At 35.0% G+C, this 21,816-nt stretch overlaps 11 protein-coding genes and 1 non-coding gene across 12 annotated transcripts; 4 read left to right on the top strand and 8 right to left on the bottom strand.

The window, feature by feature from the left end:
- Positions 1-25: 25 nt before the first annotated feature.
- Positions 26-1,558, bottom strand: NAEGRDRAFT_50833 (uncharacterized protein; the record flags this gene model as incomplete). Its single annotated transcript, XM_002674477.1, has 1 exon — positions 26-1,558. The coding sequence occupies one exon, from the start codon at positions 1,556-1,558 to the stop codon at positions 26-28; it is 1,533 nt and encodes a 510-aa protein (XP_002674523.1).
- Positions 1,559-1,886: 328 nt separating this feature from the next.
- Positions 1,887-2,979, bottom strand: NAEGRDRAFT_58697 (uncharacterized protein; the record flags this gene model as incomplete). Its single annotated transcript, XM_002674476.1, has 1 exon — positions 1,887-2,979. One exon carries the CDS (start codon positions 2,977-2,979, stop codon positions 1,909-1,911), a length of 1,071 nt encoding a protein of 356 aa, XP_002674522.1. The 3' UTR covers positions 1,887-1,908.
- Positions 2,980-4,374: 1,395 nt separating this feature from the next.
- Positions 4,375-5,097, top strand: NAEGRDRAFT_70228 (uncharacterized protein; the record flags this gene model as incomplete). Its single annotated transcript, XM_002674573.1, has 1 exon — positions 4,375-5,097. One exon carries the CDS (start codon positions 4,375-4,377, stop codon positions 5,095-5,097), a length of 723 nt encoding a protein of 240 aa, XP_002674619.1.
- Positions 5,098-5,117: 20 nt separating this feature from the next.
- NAEGRDRAFT_58696 (uncharacterized protein) lies at positions 5,118-7,735 on the bottom strand. The gene is made up of 3 exons (XM_002674475.1): positions 6,620-7,735; positions 5,557-6,552; positions 5,118-5,513 (listed from the first exon to the last, which is right to left on the bottom strand). The coding sequence occupies exons 1-3, from the start codon at positions 7,730-7,732 to the stop codon at positions 5,154-5,156; spliced, it is 2,469 nt and encodes an 822-aa protein (XP_002674521.1). The 5' UTR covers positions 7,733-7,735; the 3' UTR covers positions 5,118-5,153.
- Positions 7,736-8,601: 866 nt separating this feature from the next.
- NAEGRDRAFT_t452 lies at positions 8,602-8,672 on the bottom strand. Its single transcript has one exon. It is a non-coding gene; the product is annotated as a tRNA-Asp (tRNA).
- Positions 8,673-9,555: 883 nt separating this feature from the next.
- NAEGRDRAFT_70226 (uncharacterized protein) lies at positions 9,556-11,410 on the top strand (the record flags this gene model as incomplete). The annotated part of the gene is made up of 2 exons (XM_002674572.1): positions 9,556-10,437; positions 10,478-11,410. 2 exons carry the CDS (start codon positions 9,556-9,558, stop codon positions 11,408-11,410), a joined length of 1,815 nt encoding a protein of 604 aa, XP_002674618.1.
- Positions 11,411-11,497: 87 nt separating this feature from the next.
- On the bottom strand, positions 11,498-12,319 carry NAEGRDRAFT_50828 (uncharacterized protein; the record flags this gene model as incomplete). Its single annotated transcript, XM_002674474.1, has 1 exon — positions 11,498-12,319. One exon carries the CDS (start codon positions 12,317-12,319, stop codon positions 11,498-11,500), a length of 822 nt encoding a protein of 273 aa, XP_002674520.1.
- Positions 12,320-12,857: 538 nt separating this feature from the next.
- NAEGRDRAFT_70224 (C-4 sterol methyl oxidase) lies at positions 12,858-13,763 on the bottom strand (the record flags this gene model as incomplete). The annotated part of the gene is made up of 1 exon (XM_002674473.1): positions 12,858-13,763. The coding sequence occupies one exon, from the start codon at positions 13,761-13,763 to the stop codon at positions 12,858-12,860; it is 906 nt and encodes a 301-aa protein (XP_002674519.1).
- A 445-nt stretch (positions 13,764-14,208) lies between these two features.
- Positions 14,209-15,556, top strand: NAEGRDRAFT_80568 (uncharacterized protein). Its single transcript, XM_002674571.1, has 2 exons — positions 14,209-14,558; positions 14,674-15,556. The coding sequence occupies exons 1-2, from the start codon at positions 14,214-14,216 to the stop codon at positions 15,520-15,522; spliced, it is 1,194 nt and encodes a 397-aa protein (XP_002674617.1). The 5' UTR covers positions 14,209-14,213; the 3' UTR covers positions 15,523-15,556.
- Positions 15,557-15,838: 282 nt separating this feature from the next.
- On the bottom strand, positions 15,839-17,449 carry NAEGRDRAFT_70222 (uncharacterized protein; the record flags this gene model as incomplete). The annotated part of the gene is made up of 1 exon (XM_002674472.1): positions 15,839-17,449. One exon carries the CDS (start codon positions 17,447-17,449, stop codon positions 15,839-15,841), a length of 1,611 nt encoding a protein of 536 aa, XP_002674518.1.
- A 266-nt stretch (positions 17,450-17,715) lies between these two features.
- On the bottom strand, positions 17,716-18,480 carry NAEGRDRAFT_70221 (uncharacterized protein; the record flags this gene model as incomplete). The annotated part of the gene is made up of 1 exon (XM_002674471.1): positions 17,716-18,480. One exon carries the CDS (start codon positions 18,478-18,480, stop codon positions 17,716-17,718), a length of 765 nt encoding a protein of 254 aa, XP_002674517.1.
- Positions 18,481-19,436: 956 nt separating this feature from the next.
- Positions 19,437-21,650, top strand: NAEGRDRAFT_50824 (uncharacterized protein; the record flags this gene model as incomplete). Its single annotated transcript, XM_002674570.1, has 1 exon — positions 19,437-21,650. The coding sequence occupies one exon, from the start codon at positions 19,437-19,439 to the stop codon at positions 21,648-21,650; it is 2,214 nt and encodes a 737-aa protein (XP_002674616.1).
- Positions 21,651-21,816: the final 166 nt, after the last annotated feature.

Here is a 21,816-nt window from a genome sequence, read left to right as displayed (position 1 = left end):
GTTTATCAATAAGCTTTCTTCCTGTTTATTCCTCATCGATGTATTCATCTTCCTCTTCTTCCTGTTCTTCAGTTTCATCCAATATGGCTTGCTTTTCAGTTTTTAACATGACATTAAGGAAAAGTTTGGTGAGCTTTTCAGCAATGGCTTTACACTGATCAAATGTTCCACTTGCAATAAAACAATATCCAAATGTAGCAACAGTAAAGTAAATTCCCAAGCAATCTTGTTCACTCAAACTAGGAAAAACGGAACGTAAAATATTTGCCATACCACCAGGACTATGCATGGAACGATAGAGAACCACAACAAACTTTTCATCCTTACTTGAATTTTTCAATATCTTATCAAAGTTTGATTTGGCATTCTCAGGAGCAAATTCATTATAAAATTCCAACATTTCACTGTTAATTGCAAATCTTCTTCTAATGGTTTGCAAGGCATCATATTCTGGAAGTGTAAGAATGCAATGTAAATCAATGGCAGAGAGGGTTTTAACTGCCTCCATAGCAACATCAAAGTCACGAGTCTCAAATAGCAAAGTTTCATCATTAAAATGGGCCTTATATACCAATGAATCACAATAATCAAAGTCAATATCATTATTAAAAGCTCGTTTCACTTGATCGGTAACTTCTTGGAAATTATGACCATCATCATTCAATAAATAAACTCCAAATAATGAGTATTTTCCTTTGATATTTTCTTGAACGACTTGTTGCATATCTTCAAAATTCTTTTTTGTGAATAAGAAACTAAACTTGTTCTTTCCCAAAACAATTTGTCTATATCTCAATAATTGAATTGAATCTGTAGACAATGGTTCCTTTCTCATCTTCTCAAGAACTGGAATGAAAATATCGTACAATTTGTCGCTCATAATCTGAGTTAACACTTTTTGCTTTTGTAAAATTAACAATTCTGTACAAATACAATCAATCAGTTTGGCATTCTTCAAGACAATAAACTTATCATCTGGGAATGTATCGTCCAAAATCGTATAACTCTCATTCATAATTTCATTATACAATTCAGTGCAATCCCTCTTTGAAGCCAAAGTATTACTAAACATGTACAAAGTAGCAGGTTGATTCAACATGAAACACAAATCCTTCCACATGAAACTCTTTCCACAAATTGAAATGGCACGTTTTCCATTCGATTTAGTTAAATCATCCTTTGAATTGGAAGGAAGAGGTGACGACAATGCATCCATTTCTCCCTTCTCAATCTTTGCCTTCAATTCCTCTTGAAATAAAACATCATCCGTTGATAGACTAACAGGCCATCCCAACTCATTTAAACAAACACTTCTCCACAGAGTTTGAGTTTCACGAATCATTGAATTCCAAGCCTTACAAGTCAAAGCACAAGACAAGGCAATATTATTTAAAGGTAAATATTCAAAGATTGAAATCATCAATTCGGTTTGATGTGATAAATCAGAAAACGTTCCGATCGCAGCTTGCATCATGGTTTCATCTTCATCAGTATTATTATTATTAATCGGAATGGAATTTGTAGCTTCGGAAAAGATGTCTTCCGTTGTTGTATTCATTTTTTTTTAATTAATTATTGTGATGATGATTTACAGCTTTTGTTTTAATATATTATTTATTAAATATTGAAAGAAATACTGAGTAGATTGGAGAGGAAGGAATCAGAAATGTTTTGCAATGACGTGGAGTGAATTATGCAAATTTTTAATAATTTTTTCGATTATTGTAATATTGTTAATGGTTTAACTATTTAAATCAACTATTGAAAGGGCAAAGTTCACATGGAAGGACAAGACAAATTTGTCAAAATTTCACAACACAAACATCCCAACCAATAACCATGCATTCCACTATTTCAAAACACAAAAAAACATCACAAACTTCTTTGTTCGAACCCTTTACACTAAATTTATTGAGCTGGAGCACCATTAATGTTAATATTGACCTTCATGTAGACACCACTTCTACCTCCTCTTGAATAAGATCTAATATAATTTCCATTTGGTCTATTTCCTCCACCACGAACATATGAATTTCCGCCATTTTGTTGAGCACCTCCTTGTTGATAACCTCCATTTTGTTGAACACCTCCTTGTTGTTGTTGTTCTTGTTGTGGTTGACCACCAGTTGGACCAGATTGTTGTTGTTGTTGTTGAGTAGTTTCTCCTCCACCAACAGCAGATTGTTGTTGTTGTTGTTCTTGTGGTTGACCACCAGTTGGACCAGATTGTTGTTGTTGTTGAGCTTGTGGAACTTGAGATTGTTCTTGTGGTTGACCTCCAGCAGATTGTTGTTGCTCTTGTTGTGGAGCAGCAGAACCTTCTTGAGTTGGTTGTTGAACAGCTTGTTCACCTCCTTGTTGTGGTTGTTCACCTCCAGCTTGTTGACCTTGTTCTTGTTGTTGAGCTTGTTCTGGTTGACCTTGTGAAGCATCTCCACCTCCTTGTTGATCACCACCACCTTCACCACCAGCACCTCCATTCAAAGCATCTTGAGCAGCTCCCTTAGCCTTATCCAACAATTTCTTTCCCAAACCACCTTTCAAACCCTTCTTTCCTTTTTTACCTCCAGCAGCAGCTCCAGCAGCACCTGCTGCCTTTCCACCCTTCTTTCCTTTTTTACCACCTGCAGCACCTGCTGATTTTCTACCTGCAGAAGCACCTGCTTTACCTCCTCTCTTGCCAGCAGCACCTCCTCTAGCACCTCTAGCAGCACCTGAAGCGCCTCTCTTTGAAGCTGTAGAACCACCTCTCTTGGCAGCTCCTCCTGAAGATGATGATCTACCACCTCTTGAAGAAGAAGCAGAACTACGAGAACGAGAAGCTCCTGAAGATCTGGAAGATGATCTTGAAGATGATGATCTGGAACCACCTGAAGAACGAGAACCAGATGATTTACCAGCTGCTTGGACGTTGGTGATGAATAGAACTGATAACACAATGGAGACAAGTAATAAAATGATAAGTGACTTGTGTGACATTTTTTTGATGTAGTAGCGAGCACACTTTGAGTTAGTTTAATTTTGTATTTTGGTCTTCACAATTTTTGCAGTGACACGATTAATGACTGACTAAACAGGTGACAGCTTCAGTGCATGATGAACTCGAAAGAAGTTTTTTTTATTGAGAGAATTCATTATCATGGATAAGATATTGCAATAGTTGATAAAGTAGTGAGGTTGAATTAACAGTGTGATGTTAACTTTAAAATGTGAAATTTTTGATGTTTGGCATGTTGAATGGCCTCTAATGAAGTGAGATACAGTCCATGTTGAATGAGATTCGTAGAGATTCGTTCTTCAGCAAATCAATTTATGTTGTCAATATGAAGAATTTCCATGAAGCGATTCGTTATTGTCTTATTGGAAACAGATTGTGTTAATTGAAATTATTAACTCTATCAGATAACAATGAATCTTTGAGTAATCCTTAATTATTCGAAACTGATAAATTAAGAGAATTCATTTTCGTCCAAGTTTTGCTCCAATAGCTTAGATTACTGTAATTCTCCAGCCATAAGACTTACACTCTGGAAACAATAGAATAACCAAAAAAAAGTGTCGAAACCATACCACTTGCGGACTACTAAATATTAGAAACCAATAACAAAGATAATTTCTCAAACGTGTTTAATCTTGTTTATAATGTTGTTTTGAACTTTTTCCAAATTTTGTTTCAGTGGTGTGCAGTTAAACAAAACCATTTCGAAAATTTGAGTGTATTGGAGACACAAACAAGTGGCCTATCAAATAGAACGGATTATAGAGCTCTATTCGAAAGACTTGCCAGTTTAGAATAGAATTTCTCCAAGTCAAATCGAGTATTCCCTTTTCATGCTATTTAGTGCAATTACATTACCATAAGAATTAACCATTGAGAAGTTCATTGTTTTTAGGGAAATCCTTTTAAGGTCCCTAACCCCAAATCCAGAAATTTTGAATGAATAAGGTAACAATAAAGCATTTCAATATTTTCGCAACTGCAACTCTAATTACTATACCAACTCAATGTGATTGAGTATTTGTTGAGAATAGAACTCGCTGAGGTGGAGGCATGTTGAGTGCTCAATAAAACAACTTTAAAAAAAACAAATCAATTAAAGCCAAATAATCTTTTCTCTTGAAATATTAAAATATTTCGTTCAAGTAAGTGAGAGCAGTAGTTTCGATCAGTTAATATCAAATATCCAATAGCACTGTACTCAAATAGTCCGCACAATGTGTCAGAATAGAGTTGTGTAGAGTGTGTTGTACAGCAAAACAGAGAAAAAAAAGAGATACATCTAGACTATCTATATTCCATAATCAATATTCAATATAGTATTGTACTGATCACTTTACTTGACATCTTTGAAAAGTTGCTTCTAATTGGAAAGAATGCATGTCATTGTTGATGATGGTCAACAACAACAACAGGTTGAACATGTGAATGTGGTTGTTGTTAGTGGCATGCAAGTAATAATGGATGGCATGCAACATGTAGATGAGAAAGAGAAACATGCAGATGACACACATGCTCAACATGATAATGCTCACATGCATGAATGTGAGTCAAGTGGTAATGTTGGAACATCACATGCTACTGCTAACTGTAAAGTAGTACATGTGGGTGTGGATTATAGGAAGGTGAATGGAAAGAAGGAAATGACATTTGTCGATGAAACATGGAATGTAAAAAAGAAAATTAGGAAGAAACAGGACGAAAGTAGTTTTAAAATATCAAAACTGAGAAAATCATTAAGTACCAAACCATTCCTCGATAATTACTTTGAGTACGACAATAGCAATGGAACTAATCAGTTGAAGAAATTCAAACTCATTGAATGTTCTCAGAGTAATATTGTAACATCTGAAATAATTGAAAATTCGAATGAACATGCAACTAATTCGTCCATGCAATTTGAAACTCATTCGTCGCCTCTTTCAGAAACTAAATCAAACGGAGATGCTTCGACACATGCTAGTGATAATGGTCATTCGAATGTAGTAGAAAGTCCTCCCAATAACGAAAACGTGCCCAATGATAATATTAGTATTCTTTTGGCGCTTCTTTATTTACTCACTGGAGATTCGAATGAACAAACACAAACTAATCTGTAGATATCAAAGATCCAATTTTTAAAATAAAGTGTTTATTTGATAATGATCTAATCAATTTATCTACTTCTTCTCAAATCTTTCAACATGATTTGATATTGAGGTGAAGCAATAAATCTATAATACATGTCAGGTAAGACAGTTGTCATAACTTCCAAGAGAACATCATCGTAGAGGAATTTACAATCGTCGGTTGAGAAGAAATCGTTAGATTTTGTGGAATTGATAACATTATGTTTGAGATTATTGGAAGTATTCAAAATGAAAAGACTCAGTTCGTCCAAGAAATATTTTCCAGTGAGATATTTGGCAGTTGACTGAATTTTTTCTCTGAGTTCCTCATTGGAAGTTGAGACGTTATGAAGATCCAAGAAGAGTTTCTTGTAAATCAAATTGACATCCTCCCAAAAGAAGATATTCTAATAGTGTTAGAAATTCCAAATTGTTGTAACAAATACTTACTTCAGCATTGAATTCCTTCATGGCAAATATTTTGAAGTACTTTCTCTTTTCTTCGTCAACTAGAATGGATTGGAGATTCACTTTAATTGCTGCCACATCACTTGAATAATCCTCAATTGGTTCTGCCTGTTTTGCAAAACATGAAAAACTCCTCTTTTGTTTCTTTTTGAGAAGTTCCCTAGCTTGTTGTGTTTTGGTCTTTTCTTCTTCTCTCAATTGTTCTTGGTCAACTTTTTCAAAATCGAGGGTTCCCTCCATTTTTCTAAAGTATGTGAGTTTGAATTTCAATTTTGATAAATCAAACATGTTATTAGCATCAGATGATGAGTCCACAGACCTAGGTGTATGTCTACCAATTGGTAAATCTGGAATATCCACTAATTCTGGCTTGATATCCTCAATTTGCAATTCCTCAGCTGATTGAACCTTCTTTGATGGAGAGAGAAGGAGCTTGGTATCTCCTCCTGGAGCATTCTCAGTTGGTGAAATGACATCGAATGCATCTTGTTCCTGATCAGTAGAATCCACCACTGGATTCTTAGGTTGATTGTGAGAGAGTTGATCCAAATAATATTGAATTGAATGTCCTCCTTGTTGAACTTTTGGTGAATGTCCTCCATTAGCTGCTGGAGAACCAGAAATGGCTCTCTTTGATACACTTTCCACACTTGTTCCCAAATAATGATGATTCTGAGAGGTGGTGCTTCCATGAGGAACATGAAGTCCTCCATTACTTGAAGTATTCGAAATCTTTCTTCCTGGAGAATTACCTCCACTTGAAATCTTACGAGTTACATTAGTTGGAATTCCTAGGTAATTATTTCTCATTTCCATATCAGTAATGTTGGAAGATATCGAACCTCTTGTGTGAAGATCAGTCAAATCTCCTCCAGTTCTTCCAGACATCATGTCATTTGTCGTCATGACAAGCCATGGCAATTTCAAAACAACAGTACTGAGAATATCTGGAGCTCCCTCACCAAAACCATGATCCCACTATGAATATAAATTCACAAATAATTCAATGCATCCAATTTCAATAAGAATTTCAATTACTACTTACCACATGAACAACTTGATTATTTCTAATAAGCAACATTTTTGGAACTAATAATTTTGAAGTTTCCTCAAATTCCTTCGTCTTGTCAGTTTGGAAAGAATATCCTTCCTTGAGAGCTGATTTGTAATGTGGAAAAACTTTCATTCCTTCCATAAATGTCAAATCCTTGAAAACCAACGGAGTTGATCCAGACATTTTCAATAAAGTAGACGAAATTTCATATTTTGGATCTGAAACTCTTGGAATGTGAGCAATATTTGGATTTTTAAAATGATGGAAGAAATCGTTTCCTTCCTCTTCACTTTCTGAATGCAAAACAACTGGAATAATTCCAATTTGTAATAAACTCTTGAACCAATTGACTAGTTCAACAATACGTCTGTTACAGAAACCACATCCACCATGTCTGACATATCTTCTGACAACCAAGACAATAGAATAATATCTTGACAGTTTGGAAATTGTCATTTTAGGAGCATCTGACATTGAACCTGTCGTGGCAGTTGGTAGATGAATTTCAGGTCTTGGAGTATTTGAATTTTGATTTTCAGTACTTCCTGGAGGTGCCAAATGTCCATTCATTTGATTAGGTGTCAAATCTCTTGGGGTTGCCGAACTGGCATTTGTCAGAAAACTATTAGTTCTTGAACCGTGATGGTAATGTGTCATATTCTTCACGAAATCTTCCCAATTATAAATATCCATTTGTGAAAGAAGGTCTGCCAGTGGTGAATTAGTAAAAGTTGAAGTTTCGTCTATGTGAATAGCATTATGCGAAAGTGCTGGAGAGTGTTTAGGATTAACATTCTGAGAATTTTGTTGGGAATGATTGTGGTGTTGATTAGATTGATTGGAAAATCCAGAAATATTTGAACCGTGTCTAGCATGGTGATGATTACTTTGTCTTTCGTCTAATAATTGATGATTCGTATTGTTATTCGAATGGCTATTGTTATTATTTACAGGAGAAGGGGAATTATCATTGGTGTCGAGTTTTGCGAGATTATTTGATGATGCTTGTGTTACTGTTAACATCATTGAAGCAGTGTTTAGTTGAGTTTCGTCCACTACATGTTGAGAAAGTGGTGTGGTAGTGTTGTTATTGAACGACGACATTTTTCTCTAATTCTGAACGGCTTTTCGGCAGAGAGTTGATTTCGAATAATATTATGTGAAAGGCTAAAAGAATCCTCAACAAAAGATGACAACCTTAGATTTTTTAAAAAGTCTGGTTTCGTGTAATGTTCAAAGAAATTTGTTATCACCTTGATGATGATTTTAACGGCAAGTTCTTTCGTATAAAAAGTATTAGAAACGTGAAAGTACTTTCGTATTCTGAGCTTTTTTTTAATGTTATGATAAAGTGCAGTTATTTCGGCAAGCCAGTTCCCTTCATCGTCCATAATTTACTAGCAGTTTCCAAAATTAATTTTTAAAGTCATCAACGACATGGTGACATTTTTTCTATTGGAGAATGATTGCCCATTATTCGAAAGACATGAAATGAACTGCATACCTAACAAGAATCCTCAATACTGAACGAGTTACAACCTTCCTGTAATTTCATGTTGATAAGAAACATGTTTCGAATAGTTTGGAAGGATGCTTTGGTTTTAAAGTATAATACCATCGATCATAGCTATGGTTCTTTGCGAATAAAGTTGGTAGTGTGCACGTTCAAATTGGGCAGAAATTAAAATACCAACATCTAGGTGTTTGAAAAATTGATTATCTGGAGTTAAATGTTGAAGAAAATGTATCTGAATGGAACAATAACCATCAAGGATTAACTGGGTCTTGATTTTGCCAGTTGTGCGTAATGGAACTTGGAATATTTTAATGGAAATGAATGTCAAATCTTTGATTATTTTCTCGGTGGTTTTAAGAGATGAAACTTTGAAAATTGATAATTCTTGGCTACATACCATTCCTCCTACGATGAAGAAGGTAAAACTCAAAGGTTAGGGATAGTGTTAAAAATTGATCTCGAGTGCCTGGAATTGAACCCGGGTCGCCAGAGTGACAGTCTGGAATGCTACCACTATACCACACCCGATTCACACTATCATTTATAAAACATAAATAAAAATTGAATATCTGCCACTTTTTTAAGTTCGTATAAACGGAATAATATCAATAGGAACTTGATGGGACTTCCTTGTTTGTTCTTGATGGCAAACATGTGCGAACACTTCTTCCGCTTGTAACACAATATTTCTACAGTGCAAAAGAGAAAATGCTTGGGTAAAACTCAATGTTTTTCATAGTTGAATATTATCTGACCTTATCTTATCCTCAATGTACTTTCTCCTGCAACCTGAGGACTTGGAGGAAAAGCAACTACTACTGCGGACAAGTTTTTTATCTCTCCCCATTATTGCATCAGTAAAAAATTGTCCTTGGATTCAGATAAAAAATCAAATGATGGAAACAAAACACTTCTTTTATTGAGACGGAGTTTAACGCTCAATCGAGCTTAGTATTACAACAGCATTGGTCAATTAACACCCGAACTCTTGCCATTCATCACAATTAGAAACATGAAGTTTATTGTGCGCAACTATCCGAATTGAAAAACAACCAAACTTCCTCCATTTTCCCCTCTTACATTGATTCACGGGAGAGAGGACAAGTTGAAAAAAAAAGACCTTATTCTGCAAACCACCCATCACCTTTTCCATTCATTTGCAGTTTCACCCATTCACCAAAACTTGTGTTGAAATCTGCGGCAGCCCAGCTAGGAGTGTTGAAAAAATTACAACTTTCCAGAACTCTAATATTCACCGCACAAAAACCTCTCCACCATACTCTAAAAAGGTCAATCTGCTCATCGTCAACACTCTAAAAAATTGCAGCGAATAACCCGCAAAGGAGCAACCAAAACTTAAAAGAAAAAAAGGCTTTGAGAAATTTTTATCCACACAAATCACTGAGAAGCGATGTTAGCGAACGTGAAAGAAGAGCATTTATCGCCTCCTACAACGACAACATCGAATCATCATCCGAACCATCATCATCAATATTTGAATAATAATAATAATAATGGACAGCAACAGCAACAACCGACAAGTGGTGTCATCCCACCAATGATGATGAATAAGGAAGAAGTTCAAATGTCCTCTACCAATAATAATAACAATACACCAAGTAGTAGTACCACTACTTCATCATCTAATAATATGATGAATCATTCAATGCCAACTCCTAATGTAATTCCACCAAATTATCAACAATCTAGTAATGGAATTCCACCTCCTCACCAAGATGGTCAACATGGTGGATATTATCCTCCAATTCATCACCATCAACAACCACCACCATACTATGGTTCCTATGCTCACCATCAATATCCAAGTCAACAACCAATGAATAATGCTTTACCTTCTTTGAATTCGACTAGTGGCCCTTCGTATGGCATGCCTGGTAACAATAATACCATTGAAGGTTATGCCCCAAATCCACAACAAACAAATAACAATCCACAACAACAGGTTATGCAAAATCCTCCACCTCAATATAATAACATGGAGAATGTTCAACAACAAGGTAATGTCCATCAGCAACAACAATTGTATCAACAAATACCACCAACATCTCAAAATACTGTCATGAATAATGGCATGCCATCAAGTGTTGTTAACAACACTGCTCAATCAGCTGTCCAAAGTACATCTTCCACAACCTCACAGCAACAAACAGTTGCACATACCATCTTCCATGAATATCAAACTCATAAGAAGAGTAGTTCACCAATTAATGATAACAACTCTGGTGAATATCATCCAATCGCTTGTATTCCATGTAGAAAGAGACACAAGAAGGTTTGTTTTCAATTTCATTCCCTTATTAATTAATATATAGTGTGACAGATTATTACCAAAATGTTCCGAGTGTGGAAAGAGAGGAATTGATTGTCAATATTATGAACCAAAGCAAAAAGGAAGAAAAAAGAAAGATGACGCACCAGGCTCTCCACAACCTTCCTCCCCAACGAATAATACTCAAAGCGAGCAATATTCCACTCCTCAAACTCCTACAACAAACTATACTTTCCAACAACAACAGCAACAACAACCAGTAACACCATCTTTCAATCAACAAGGTACTACTTCCAATCCAGAAAATTCACCTGCCTCATTACAAACACGAGAGAGATCAGCAAGTTATCAAAAGTACAGATCTGAGCCATATCCTAATGTAAATCGTAGTGATATCCAAATGTACAATAATAATGGTGGTATGAATCCATCTATCTCTAATACTGTGACACCTCAAAGAGAACGTGCAGTCTCCTCCGCTTCATCCTCTAATTATTTTTCCTCATCACCTTATTTCAATGGAATGAATTCTCAACCATCACCAATTCAGAATAATAATGGATTTCCAAATATCAAGACCAATAATGTCACTACTCCAATAATGAACAACAATCAATATATGCAACAACCAAACAGAGTAATGACAACTTCCTCCTCACCTGATTCTTCTAATGATGCCAATTTACCACCATATGCTCGATTTGTTCCAATTGAAAAGGATAAACTTAAGGAGCAATTGTATATCAGAAGAGGAGATTTTGAAAGTTGGGATACCTTTAGGGTTGCTCAATGGATTGATACTTTGGATTCTTCATTCCCTTCTCATAATGTTGGTGAATTATTCAAACATCACGATATTGATGGTTTAGCATTTTTGGGTTTACATAATCAAATTCTGCTGGAAATGGGAATTGCTAAGGTTGGAGTGAGACTGAGATTGGTCAGAATTATTGACCATTTACGTTTACAAAATTAGGATAATACTCTAGATTAATTTATTAAATTATTTCAAATATTTATTTATAGGATTATTAAGAATAACAAAAAATGAATATTAATTAGTTTATTCTTCCTTCTTGACGAGGGATGGCAAATACTTGTAAGCAAGATCATCAATCTTTGCATCTAACCATTCGTATCCAGTAATTGAAGTGAATGTAGCAAAAGCCATGTAAGGCAAATAAGACTTGACAAACACCATTTCAGTAGGAACTTGACCAACAAACAATTCATAACAAGTATAAGCCAATCCACACAAAGAAGCTCTCAAAATACTCATCAACATGGCAATCTTTTTGTGTCTTCTGATTGAGCCATTGCTCTTTGCCAATTCATCATCAACTTTAGCTTTTTGTTGGGTTGCCATAAAGCTGACGAACAAGGCAAATGGAAGCAAACCAAGGAATGCATAACTAGCGATGAGCTCAATAGTTTCGAAAGGAACTGAAAAACCTGGAATCATTGTTCCGAATTGAGTCAACATTGGCTTTCTCATCACTGAACCATACAAGACAGCAGGTGGAATGATATTTTGAATGCTGTTCATCATTTCTGGGAGTGATTTCAACTTGTACTTTTCTGCAACCTTTCCAGCAATATTCAATCCGATTGCATTCAAAGTATTGGTTGCCTTAATCTTGAGATCTTCTTGCATATCATTTAACTTCTTTTCAATTTCTTCCTTCTTTTCAAGAACTGTATTAACAGTATCAACAACCTTATTGGCTGTTTCAATTCCCTTTTGAATATTTTCTTGATTATCCTCAATAAAATTGTTAACCTTTTGAATGTTTTCTTGCACCTTTTCAACCTTGGCAGAAATTTCTGCCTTTTTATCATTTAGATCATTGATCATTTCAGTGATTTGTTGTTGTTGAGTGTCCATCCTAACCAACACATTAATCCGATATATATTTCATCCATCAAATATATTTATAATGATCATTGTGATGATGATGACAAATATTTAAGCAAACAAAATATTAAGCGTAAAAATCTCGTATTGGGTCTCTACTCACCTTATTGCTAATTTTTTTCGAAGAATATTTTTTAAAATCAAATTGCTAAGGAAAATAAGGAATTGATGTGTAAATTTGGAGATTTGAGCTCTTGCTATTTTGGTTTTTGTGGAGATGGAAAGCGTGTGAATGAGTGGATGTGGTTGTGTGGTTTTTATGAGGAAAAGAGATTTTGAGGGTGATGGAAAAGTGATATGCACAAGATGATTTCCCCAAATTAAATAAATACATTTATAATTAAATAAAGTCATACTTATTGAATAACAGCCTCAAAGACTGACAATAATTCCTTCGAATTGGTAACATTGTCATAATATTCCAATTTAATTATGAAATGTTTCAAATAATTACCAATAATTCTGCTGAATTATCACTTTCCACCATAAAAAAACATATCAAAACTTCTTAATTTTCCTTCTTTCCTTTTTGCCTTAATTTATCCATCTCCTCATATGACATTTTAGTCCCAAACAACCAATCCCAAAAATAAAAATAAAATCCATAATTAACTCTCGATAATTGATGATGAACAAAATGCATCTTGCTTACTGGAATAACTCCAAACGTCAACCACTCAAAATAATCATCATATCCACAATGTTCCAAAACAACATGCACCGTTGTAATGAAGGAAATACAATAAATAGATAATGGATGCAACTCGATCATTTCATAGAGCACCTTGGGGACTATGAATACTACTACGGTCATGCTGATAATCTCGACAACATGCACAGAAGTAGCATTTACCGAAATTGGTTCATGATATTCATGGTGAACACTGTGAATGTACTTGTAAAGAAATCCCCAATGATAAGCTCGATGCATCCAATACATGAAAAAGTCAATACACAACAACATGAACAAAATTTCCATAATAAATCTGGGAAATCCAGGTGCTTGTTTTGGAAATTTTGAAAATTCAATTCCTTGTATGGTAAAACCTCCATGCAAATCACCATGTTCCAAATATGTTAAAAGTGAGGCAATGGTCCATGAACAACCAGTATTTCTCCAAAAATATAACCATGCATCTCCATATAAGCTACTGTCAGCAACACTTGATTTTATAGGACCCTTCAGACGCCAATCAGGATTTGACATTTTATCTACCACACAAAATAATCCATACAAGATAACCATGAGTAAATTATTTGTTGTGGTGTAGAAAAGTGTGGATCTCATCATTTCGTTTGTGTAAATTAAATTCCACAATCTTTCAATAAAATTACTCAAAATAAATTGGAAAAACAGTAAAATAAAAAGCCGAACGATAATGCTGGATGGAATGATATTTGGAGTGGTTAACATTTTTTTTATTATTAAAATTTAAAAATTACATACACAGAGTGTCATGAATTTATGACAGATGTCACTTTTTGAATTTGGACAGAACAAGTTATTAATACATTACTGTGATATTAATAATTGTGGAAAGACTGATGAAGATGGGTGCTACTAGAGATGTTGATGGAAAACGGTCCATGATCACATTGTCAGTTTGTTAAAAATTCAACATTGAAATAATCAATCTACCCATCATTGTATCAATATAACAAGATAATGATACTAGCACAATCCAAACCTATGCCACTAACTACAGCCAATCTGACATCTGTCACCTGCCAAACATACACTTCGATTTCAATAATCATAATCCCACGCTCTCACATTATAATCGAATTGTTCACCTCTGCTGCCTTTTTCAATCTCGCAATTCATACGCACAGCAAAAATCATCATCTAAAAAAAAATCAAAAAATGAAACTCTTCGCCATCGTTGCCGTTTTGTTCGCTTGTTTGATGTTCGCCGCTGCCGCTGCATCAGCAACTGAAGACTCTTTCGATATCTTGCGTGATTTGACTGCCTCTGAATTGAGTCAATTAATGCCTGGATTGTCCTCATCAAAGGCTAATGAATATGTTGGACACTTGAATGAAGCTATGAATTCTGCTGGTATTAATACTCCTGCTAGACAAGCTGCTTTCTTGGCTCAATTGGGTCATGAATCTGGTAACTTGAAGTGGTTTAGAGAATTTGCTTCTGGAAAGGCTTATGAAGGTAGAAAGGATTTGGGTAATACTCATTCTGGTGATGGTGTTAGAGTATGTTTTTTTGTTATTATTGTTGTATTTCTAATATCTTTGTTCTATCATCAAATTTTGTGTCTTGCTTTTTAACATGTTGATCTAATGATAATTTACATTCATATAATTATAGTATAAGGGAAGAGGTCCTATTCAAATTACTGGACGTTCCAATTATCGTGCTGCTGGTAAAGCTTTGGGTGTTGATTTGGAAAATAATCCAACCCTTGCTGAAAGACCAGATATTGGTTTCAAGACTGCTGCTTGGTTCTGGAATTCTAGAAATTTGAATCAATATGCTGATCAAAAGAATCAAGATGCTTTCGATAGAATCACCAAGAGAATTAACGGTGGTTACAATGGTAAGGCTGACAGAGATCAAAAGTATAGAGCTGCTTTGAATGTTCTTGATAATGGAAGAGCTCCATCTCAACAACCTGCTCAACCAGCCCAAAGACCAACTCAACAAACTAGACCAACTGAAAGACCAACTAGACCATCTAGACCATCCACTCAAAGACCATCTAGACCAACTAGACCATCAACCAGACCATCTAGACCATCAACCAGACCAACTAGACCATCTAGACCATCTAGACCATCAACCAGACCAACAACCAGACCAACCAGACCATCTACTAGACCAACTAGAAGACAAAATACTGGAAGACAATCCACTGGTAGAAGACAAAATACTGGAAGAAGACAAACCAGAGAATACAGACCAAGACAATCTTCTAGATCATCTGGTAGACAATCATCAAGATCATCATCCAGATCATCATCCAGATCCCCATCTAGATCTACCTCAAGATCTTATTCTAGATCCCCATCTAGATCATCTTCAAGATCCTCATCTAGATCCTCATCTAGATCCTCTTCAAGATCATCATCTAGATCCCCATCTAGATCTTACTCCAGATCTCCATCTAGATCATCTTCAAGATCCTCTTCCTCCTCCTCATACAGAAGAAGAAGATAAATCTGAATAAAGATTTAGATATGTGCTTTTAGCCAACTGGAATAATCACTTTTTTTTCAAACAATTTCCATTATTTCACAAAAATGTTGCAAGAATTATTTATTGTTGAAGAAGCGCTTAATCATTCATACTTAAATCGCCCAATTACTGTGCATGTTCAATGTCCAAACAGCACACAAAGTGAACGTTGTTGATATTGTTTAAAAAGTGGTAACACTTCAATAGCTGAATTTACTTTCTTTACTCCTCAACTCTGCTGTGTAAAATCTTCATTACCACTACAAATCAATAAACAGATTCTCTAACTGCTAATAGATCACATTCCTTTTCTCATCATTTCAATAACTCCCTCAGAAAGATGAAATTTCGAACAAGAATCTCCAAATATTTCATCATTATTTCTCAATAAATTATTCCAACGATCCAATTCCTCACTACTCATATCATATCCCAAGCGAATAGCCATCATATTGACCAGACCATACAGTCTTTTAAGATTCTTCCAATTGATTATTCCTACTCTGGAATTCCTTTGATTATTTTCACACATAGAAAGGAGTTTAGACATTGGTGTTTCGTCTAAATCATCTTTTCCCTTTAGCATTGCTAGTACTTGCTCTTCAGATAATTCACTTTTCAGAAGGTAAACGAATTGTGAAAAGTCTTGGGTACCATATTTAAATACAAAGTGCATCAGATAGTGAAGAATATTCATATTGAGATGATTTCGAATAGTCAAAGAGGATTTTGGAAATTCAAACTTTTGAATCCAATTCTTAATAACTGTGCTAGCAATCTTGTTCTTAATCATGGAAAACAAGAATGGTTTCCTTTCAAATGTTGATAAATCTGATCCTTTCAATAGATGAGAGTACGAATAGACCATCTCTGATATGAGTGCATAACTCCCAATTCTCACAATATAATCCATTCCAGAGTAATTGTATGAATTTCTGGTAAAGAGAGGATTTTCTTCTCCACAACATCCAATTAGAAACTTGAGATGGGGTACGAAAGGTTGAATAGATTCATAATCATATCGAATTTCTGAATAATTTCCAATCAGATAAACTATTTGATGGAAGAGTGTATGTCCTCTTTTGATTCTCTTTCCATAATTTCTCTGTACAATGTACTTTCTCAATTCAGGGTCCAATTTCAACAATTTCTCCCTCAATTGAGTTATCATTTTCAAAACAAGAATCAAGGACTTATCATTCTTCCAACAAGCTTTCGAAACAGTTTTCACTCTAAACATGACATGCTCAATGGATCTTCTCCTCGAATAGCCGTCATAAACTTGTTTCCAATCCTTGAGTTCTTTTCGTTTCTTATTCAAATGATTATCCAATTCGTGCTCTCTCTTTTCAATCAACCTTTTCCACTGTACAATTCCTCTTGCCTTAAAGCAAGTGCTCTTAATATCGAATGAGAATGGACAGGAATTATACTTGGTTCTCTCCTCTAAATATCTCCTATAGCTGGAAATATCACTTTTCATAATTCTAATCAATAGCAGTTTGTAGAATTGAGAGGAATTTTCATTCAATTTGTTTGTTAAATTTTTACACAATAGAAAGATGTGAATAAATTGTGAAAACTCCAAATATTCTACAATATGCAATACTAATTCACAAGGTAAATGCACAAAATTATTGGTCAATTTTCGTTTGTTTTTAGAGTCAGCATGCTTTTTCACATTCCTATTTGCAAAATCTCTGGATTTCCTCGGTTTATGTTCCTTCCTTGTCATGTTTCCACAAGATTGTTCTTCCGAAACAGTTAACGATTTCACTTCTTCATTATTGTGATAATTCGTTTGTTGTGATGATGACAATTCTACTACATGAGGAATTTTACCGAATAGAATTGGTGATGATGCAGTTAAAGATTGGTTATTTCTTTTTTGATGGTGGTGTGGTTTCATTGTTTTCTTTGAAGGGCATCATCACTATCAACCTCTAATAGATTTATCACTCAACTTGGGAGATGGGAATTCCTCCCAACACTCAATTCTAATAAGTTCAGAAAAGAATATCATAGTGGCAGCAGATTCAAATTATTATTGAAAATTGCAACAATGATTAATTGTTGCAGTAAAATATTTATCGCAATGTTTTTAATTTACAATCATTAGTGTCTTGTTGTTCACATATGTTAAATTATTATATATACTCAAATAAATCAAAATAATTAAATTAATTTCCTCTTCTTGAAGAAGGAACGAAGATTGTACAATTGCCAAGCAGCTAGAACAAATAACAATCCAAACTTTCCAGCACCCATCCAAAAACATCTTTCATAAGTACTATCAGTTGTGAATCGAAATCGGGCCTCTCTTTCTTTCAAGTAGTTCTGGTGAGCATTGATTTCGTTAATTTTCCCTTGCACTGATGTTAATAAATTTGATAATTTCTCTACTCTGTCCTTGCTTTCCGGATGATCCATAGTCGTATGTTCTCTATCCACTTCAATATTAATAGCAGCATAGGTTGGCTCTCCATAAACGTGAATCGAAGCAAATTGTGTTGGCATGATACAAATTTCATACATTCCAGAAACATCAAAACGTGTTTTGAATTGAACCTTGTGAGGTCCATTTGATGGGAAATTCTTCTCTTCCGAAACTACACCTCCAAATGGATCTCTTATTGTCAAGGTAGATAACACAACTGTACTTGGTGCTGTATATGTTACTATGACTGGTGTATTAGGAGTGATATCTTCGGCAAAGCAGACAGATTTTCCAGCATATATTTCCGTATAAATGGCCATCACTCCAAATGATGGCGATGTTGAAGATGATGTATGAAGTATTGATAAACTGATCACCAGTGTAACAAAAAACATGAGCAAATTCATCTTTCCAATATTTCTACGATACAATGAATTGCTATGAAATCCTATTGAACCTGATGATGATGGAGTTCTACAAGAACGACCCGAACCAATTTTCATTTTGTATGTAAAAAAATCTTCAATATGATGATGATGATGATTATGAGGAGAATGTTGAAATAGTCGTAGATGATACTATAACTTCGTTAGCACAAGTAGAGTAAAAAACAATCAATTTCGTGTGTGAGTGAGTGTGATTCTCGGTAACCAAATCACGTTTTGTATTTTTTTTCTTGATGGCAGAAATATTTGCCCATTCACAAGTCTTTTTATAGTTTTTGTAAGGTGGAGATGGAGTAGAGAGAAACAAAGATAAGAGGACGAAGAAGAACAGTGTTGTGTGGATGACAATGGAGAGAGAAAAAGAATCCGAGAATTGCCAGATTTGAGAATATTCTTTAAGGGGGTTGGTCAGTAACTCGATTTTGAGAGAAAATTGTTATCAATTTATTATTATTATCTTTGTGATGTGATGGTTTAGTAAGGAGAACATTTTGGGAAGGTATGAGAGTGAGGAAGTTGGATGAAAATGGATTGTGGAGAGGAATGGAAAAGAGTGGAAAGAGGGAGTTGATCATGTTTGAAGAGTTGGTGGTCCAGCCTTCTTAAGTTCCCAAGTAGATGGTTTTTTTGTAAACTGTATTTAATTATTTGTTAATAATTATTATTATTCAATTACGGCGAATTTGTAAAGTGCCGAATTTCATAATATTTTAAATAATACTCTAAGCATATTGATCCTCCGTTTTTCAATTCAAAAAAATTGAAACAATAACTTCCATCCTTTTCAATATAAAATTAAATACCACATTTAAATACATATTATTATTAACTATATGAAAATGATAGAATTCTTAAATCTTAATTTCATTTCCAGTAACTCTCATCACAGAGATCATGTCCAACTACTCAATCAACTTTCCCAAATTGCCTCATCATCAACCCTACATTCGGAAACTTTAAGAAAATTCCTCAGCAAACTTTTAGATCAATCCTCAGCATTTTCTTCACAGGGAATGATCGGAATGAATATTCCACTGGGATTGGGATCATCCACTCTCGATAATCATCATCACCTTAATGTTGGTGTGTTGTGTGCGAATGGTGATGATGAGTTGTTATTATCAAGTGCAATGAGAGATGTTTTGGTGGCTTCGAAAATGGTTGGAAGAAATGGAAGAGTTTCATTGTTGGTACTGAGTGAAAATAGAGAAAAGTTGTATAGAATGGGAGGTTTGGAGAGCGAGGAAGAGTTGATTAAGGTAATGGATGAATTGTTGAAGGACTTGTCATTTAGTCCAATTGACTTTACTTATTTAGGAAAACAGCATGAGCTGAAAGTGGAATTGGAGAAGAAAGAATCCTTTGATGTAATGATTGGTAATTTCCCTGGATTCCAATTGAGAGAGAAGAGAAAAATGTTTGAGCTTTCATTTGGATTACTTAAAAAGGGAGGTGAATTTTACTATCAGGATATTTATACCGATAGAAGATTGGACAATTTGCAAATTTCCGTCTTGCAAAACTCTGTCCACAGATCCTTGATTGCGCCTTCACAAAAGAGTCTCATCAATTTGTTTTCACATGCCATGTACATTAATGACTTTATTAGATTTGTGAAAAAGTCTGGATTTGAAGATCCAAGAGAATTGAGTCGTTCCTCAATGATTTCCATATCGATGGTACCACCAAAAGGTGAGGAGGATATGCAAGATTTATTTTCAGAGCTCTCGTCATTCACTTCCACATACAGATTATTCAAGTTATTCGATTTTGAACCATTATGTGAAGATTATGGACAAGTTGCTTATTATAAGGGAAGTATTAAGGGCTATCCACAAAGTTACCAATTGGATGGTACTCACAAATTTGAAGCCCACAAACCAGTTCTAGTTTGTGGAAATACTGCCTCAGTTCTTTCAGATACTTGGTTGGGAAATCACTTTAATGTCGTTGGAAACCGTTCGATTCACTTTGGGCTAAAATCAAAAGGAGCTGCTCCATCAATGGCAACTTCTGGAGGCGGAAGTGGCTCATCATCCTGTGGTCCATGTGGTGGAGGAGCTACAGGAGTTGCTTCATCTTGTTCTAGTTCAATATCTTCAAGCGGAGTTTGTTTCTCAAAGAAAGTTTCATTGAACGTTAATGCAGATAATGTCAAGTTGACTCAATTAGCTTCTGGATTGGGATGTGGATGTAAGATTAATTCTCGATTACTAGACAGTATTTTACAGAAATTGCCAAAACAACCAGAAAATAATTCAGTTCTGGTTGGAAATTCAACCTGTGACGATGCAGCAGTTTACAAAATCAATGATCACGTTGCTATTGTAAGCACCATTGACTTTTTCGCTCCAATTGTGGACAACCCTTACGATTTTGGAGCTATTGCTTGTGCTAATGCCTTAAGTGATGTCTATGCAATGGGTGGTAAACCACAAACAGCTCTCAGTGTTGTTGCCTTCCCATCCAGAACTCTCCCAATCGAAATTCTCCAAGAAATCTTGAGAGGTTCCATCGATAAAGCCAATGAAGCTGGAGTTGCCATTGTTGGTGGTCATTCCATCGATGATGAGGAACCTAAATTCGGCATGAGTGTAAATGGCATTATTCATCCTGACAAGATTTTCAGAAATGTTGGATGTGAAGAAGGAGATTTATTATTCCTCACCAAGAGAATTGGAACAGGTGTCATTACATCTGCAATGAAATTGGGTAATGTTCCATATGAATCTGAAACAGCTCAATCTGCAATCAATTCTATGAAGACTTTGAATAGAGATACTTCGTATGTGTTGAGAGAAATGAAATCTGTCTCTTCTTGCACTGATGTGACAGGTTTTGGATTACTAGGACATTTGAAGGAAATTATGAAAGGAAGTAGAGAAATCTGTGAGGAAAATAAGGATTTGGTAGCTCAATTGAATGCAAAGCAAATTCCTCTTTTGGATTCTTCTTGTCTATCCTTAATGAGAATTGTTATTCCTGGAGGAACCAAAACTAATTTGGAAAATGTTCAACAATTCGTTGAATTCGCCTCAACTCTATCAAAGGAAGAACAATTAATTTTGGCAGATGCTCAAACAAGTGGTGGCTTGCTGTTTACCATTTCTCCTGATGAGGAAGAAAAGCTGGTCAATTCGTTCAAGGAAAAGAATTTGAATTTGTGGAAAATTGGTGAAATTGTGAAAAAACCAAACTCTGTCCTCATTCAAGTTTTGGATCAATAAATTTTGATTTACTTAAATCAACATGTTGCTGACATTTTGTAATGTTGTTCAAAAGCGCCACGAAATTGTAACATCATTATTAAGGAAAATCATCCAAAAATGTTTAAATTCTCGGCCGCCAATTTCCGCCCGTGTTTTTCACTCCATTTGAAAAATTTGATTATTC

This window comes from Naegleria gruberi (assembly GCF_000004985.1).
Source record: "Naegleria gruberi genomic scaffold NAEGRscaffold_39, whole genome shotgun sequence".
Lineage (NCBI taxonomy): Eukaryota > Heterolobosea > Eutetramitea > Acrasida > Naegleriidae > Naegleria > Naegleria gruberi.
This window is presented reverse-complemented; position numbering and strand designations above follow the sequence as displayed.

Bases quoted from the DNA above. Each gene is read 5' to 3' on its own strand.
- NAEGRDRAFT_58696 (XM_002674475.1), bottom strand. From the start codon at position 7,732: ATGTCGTCGTTCAATAACAACACTACCACACCACTTTCTCAACATGTA. The intron at 6,553-6,619 runs GTAAGTAGTAAT...TTATATTCATAG, and splicing joins ATAATCAAGTTGTTCATGTG to TGGGATCATGGTTTTGGTGA. The intron at 5,514-5,556 runs GTAAGTATTTGT...TAACACTATTAG, and splicing joins TGAAGGAATTCAATGCTGAA to AATATCTTCTTTTGGGAGGA.
- NAEGRDRAFT_80568 (XM_002674571.1), top strand. From the start codon at position 14,214: ATGAAACTCTTCGCCATCGTTGCCGTTTTGTTCGCTTGTTTGATGTTC. The intron at 14,559-14,673 runs GTATGTTTTTTT...ATATAATTATAG, and splicing joins ATTCTGGTGATGGTGTTAGA to TATAAGGGAAGAGGTCCTAT.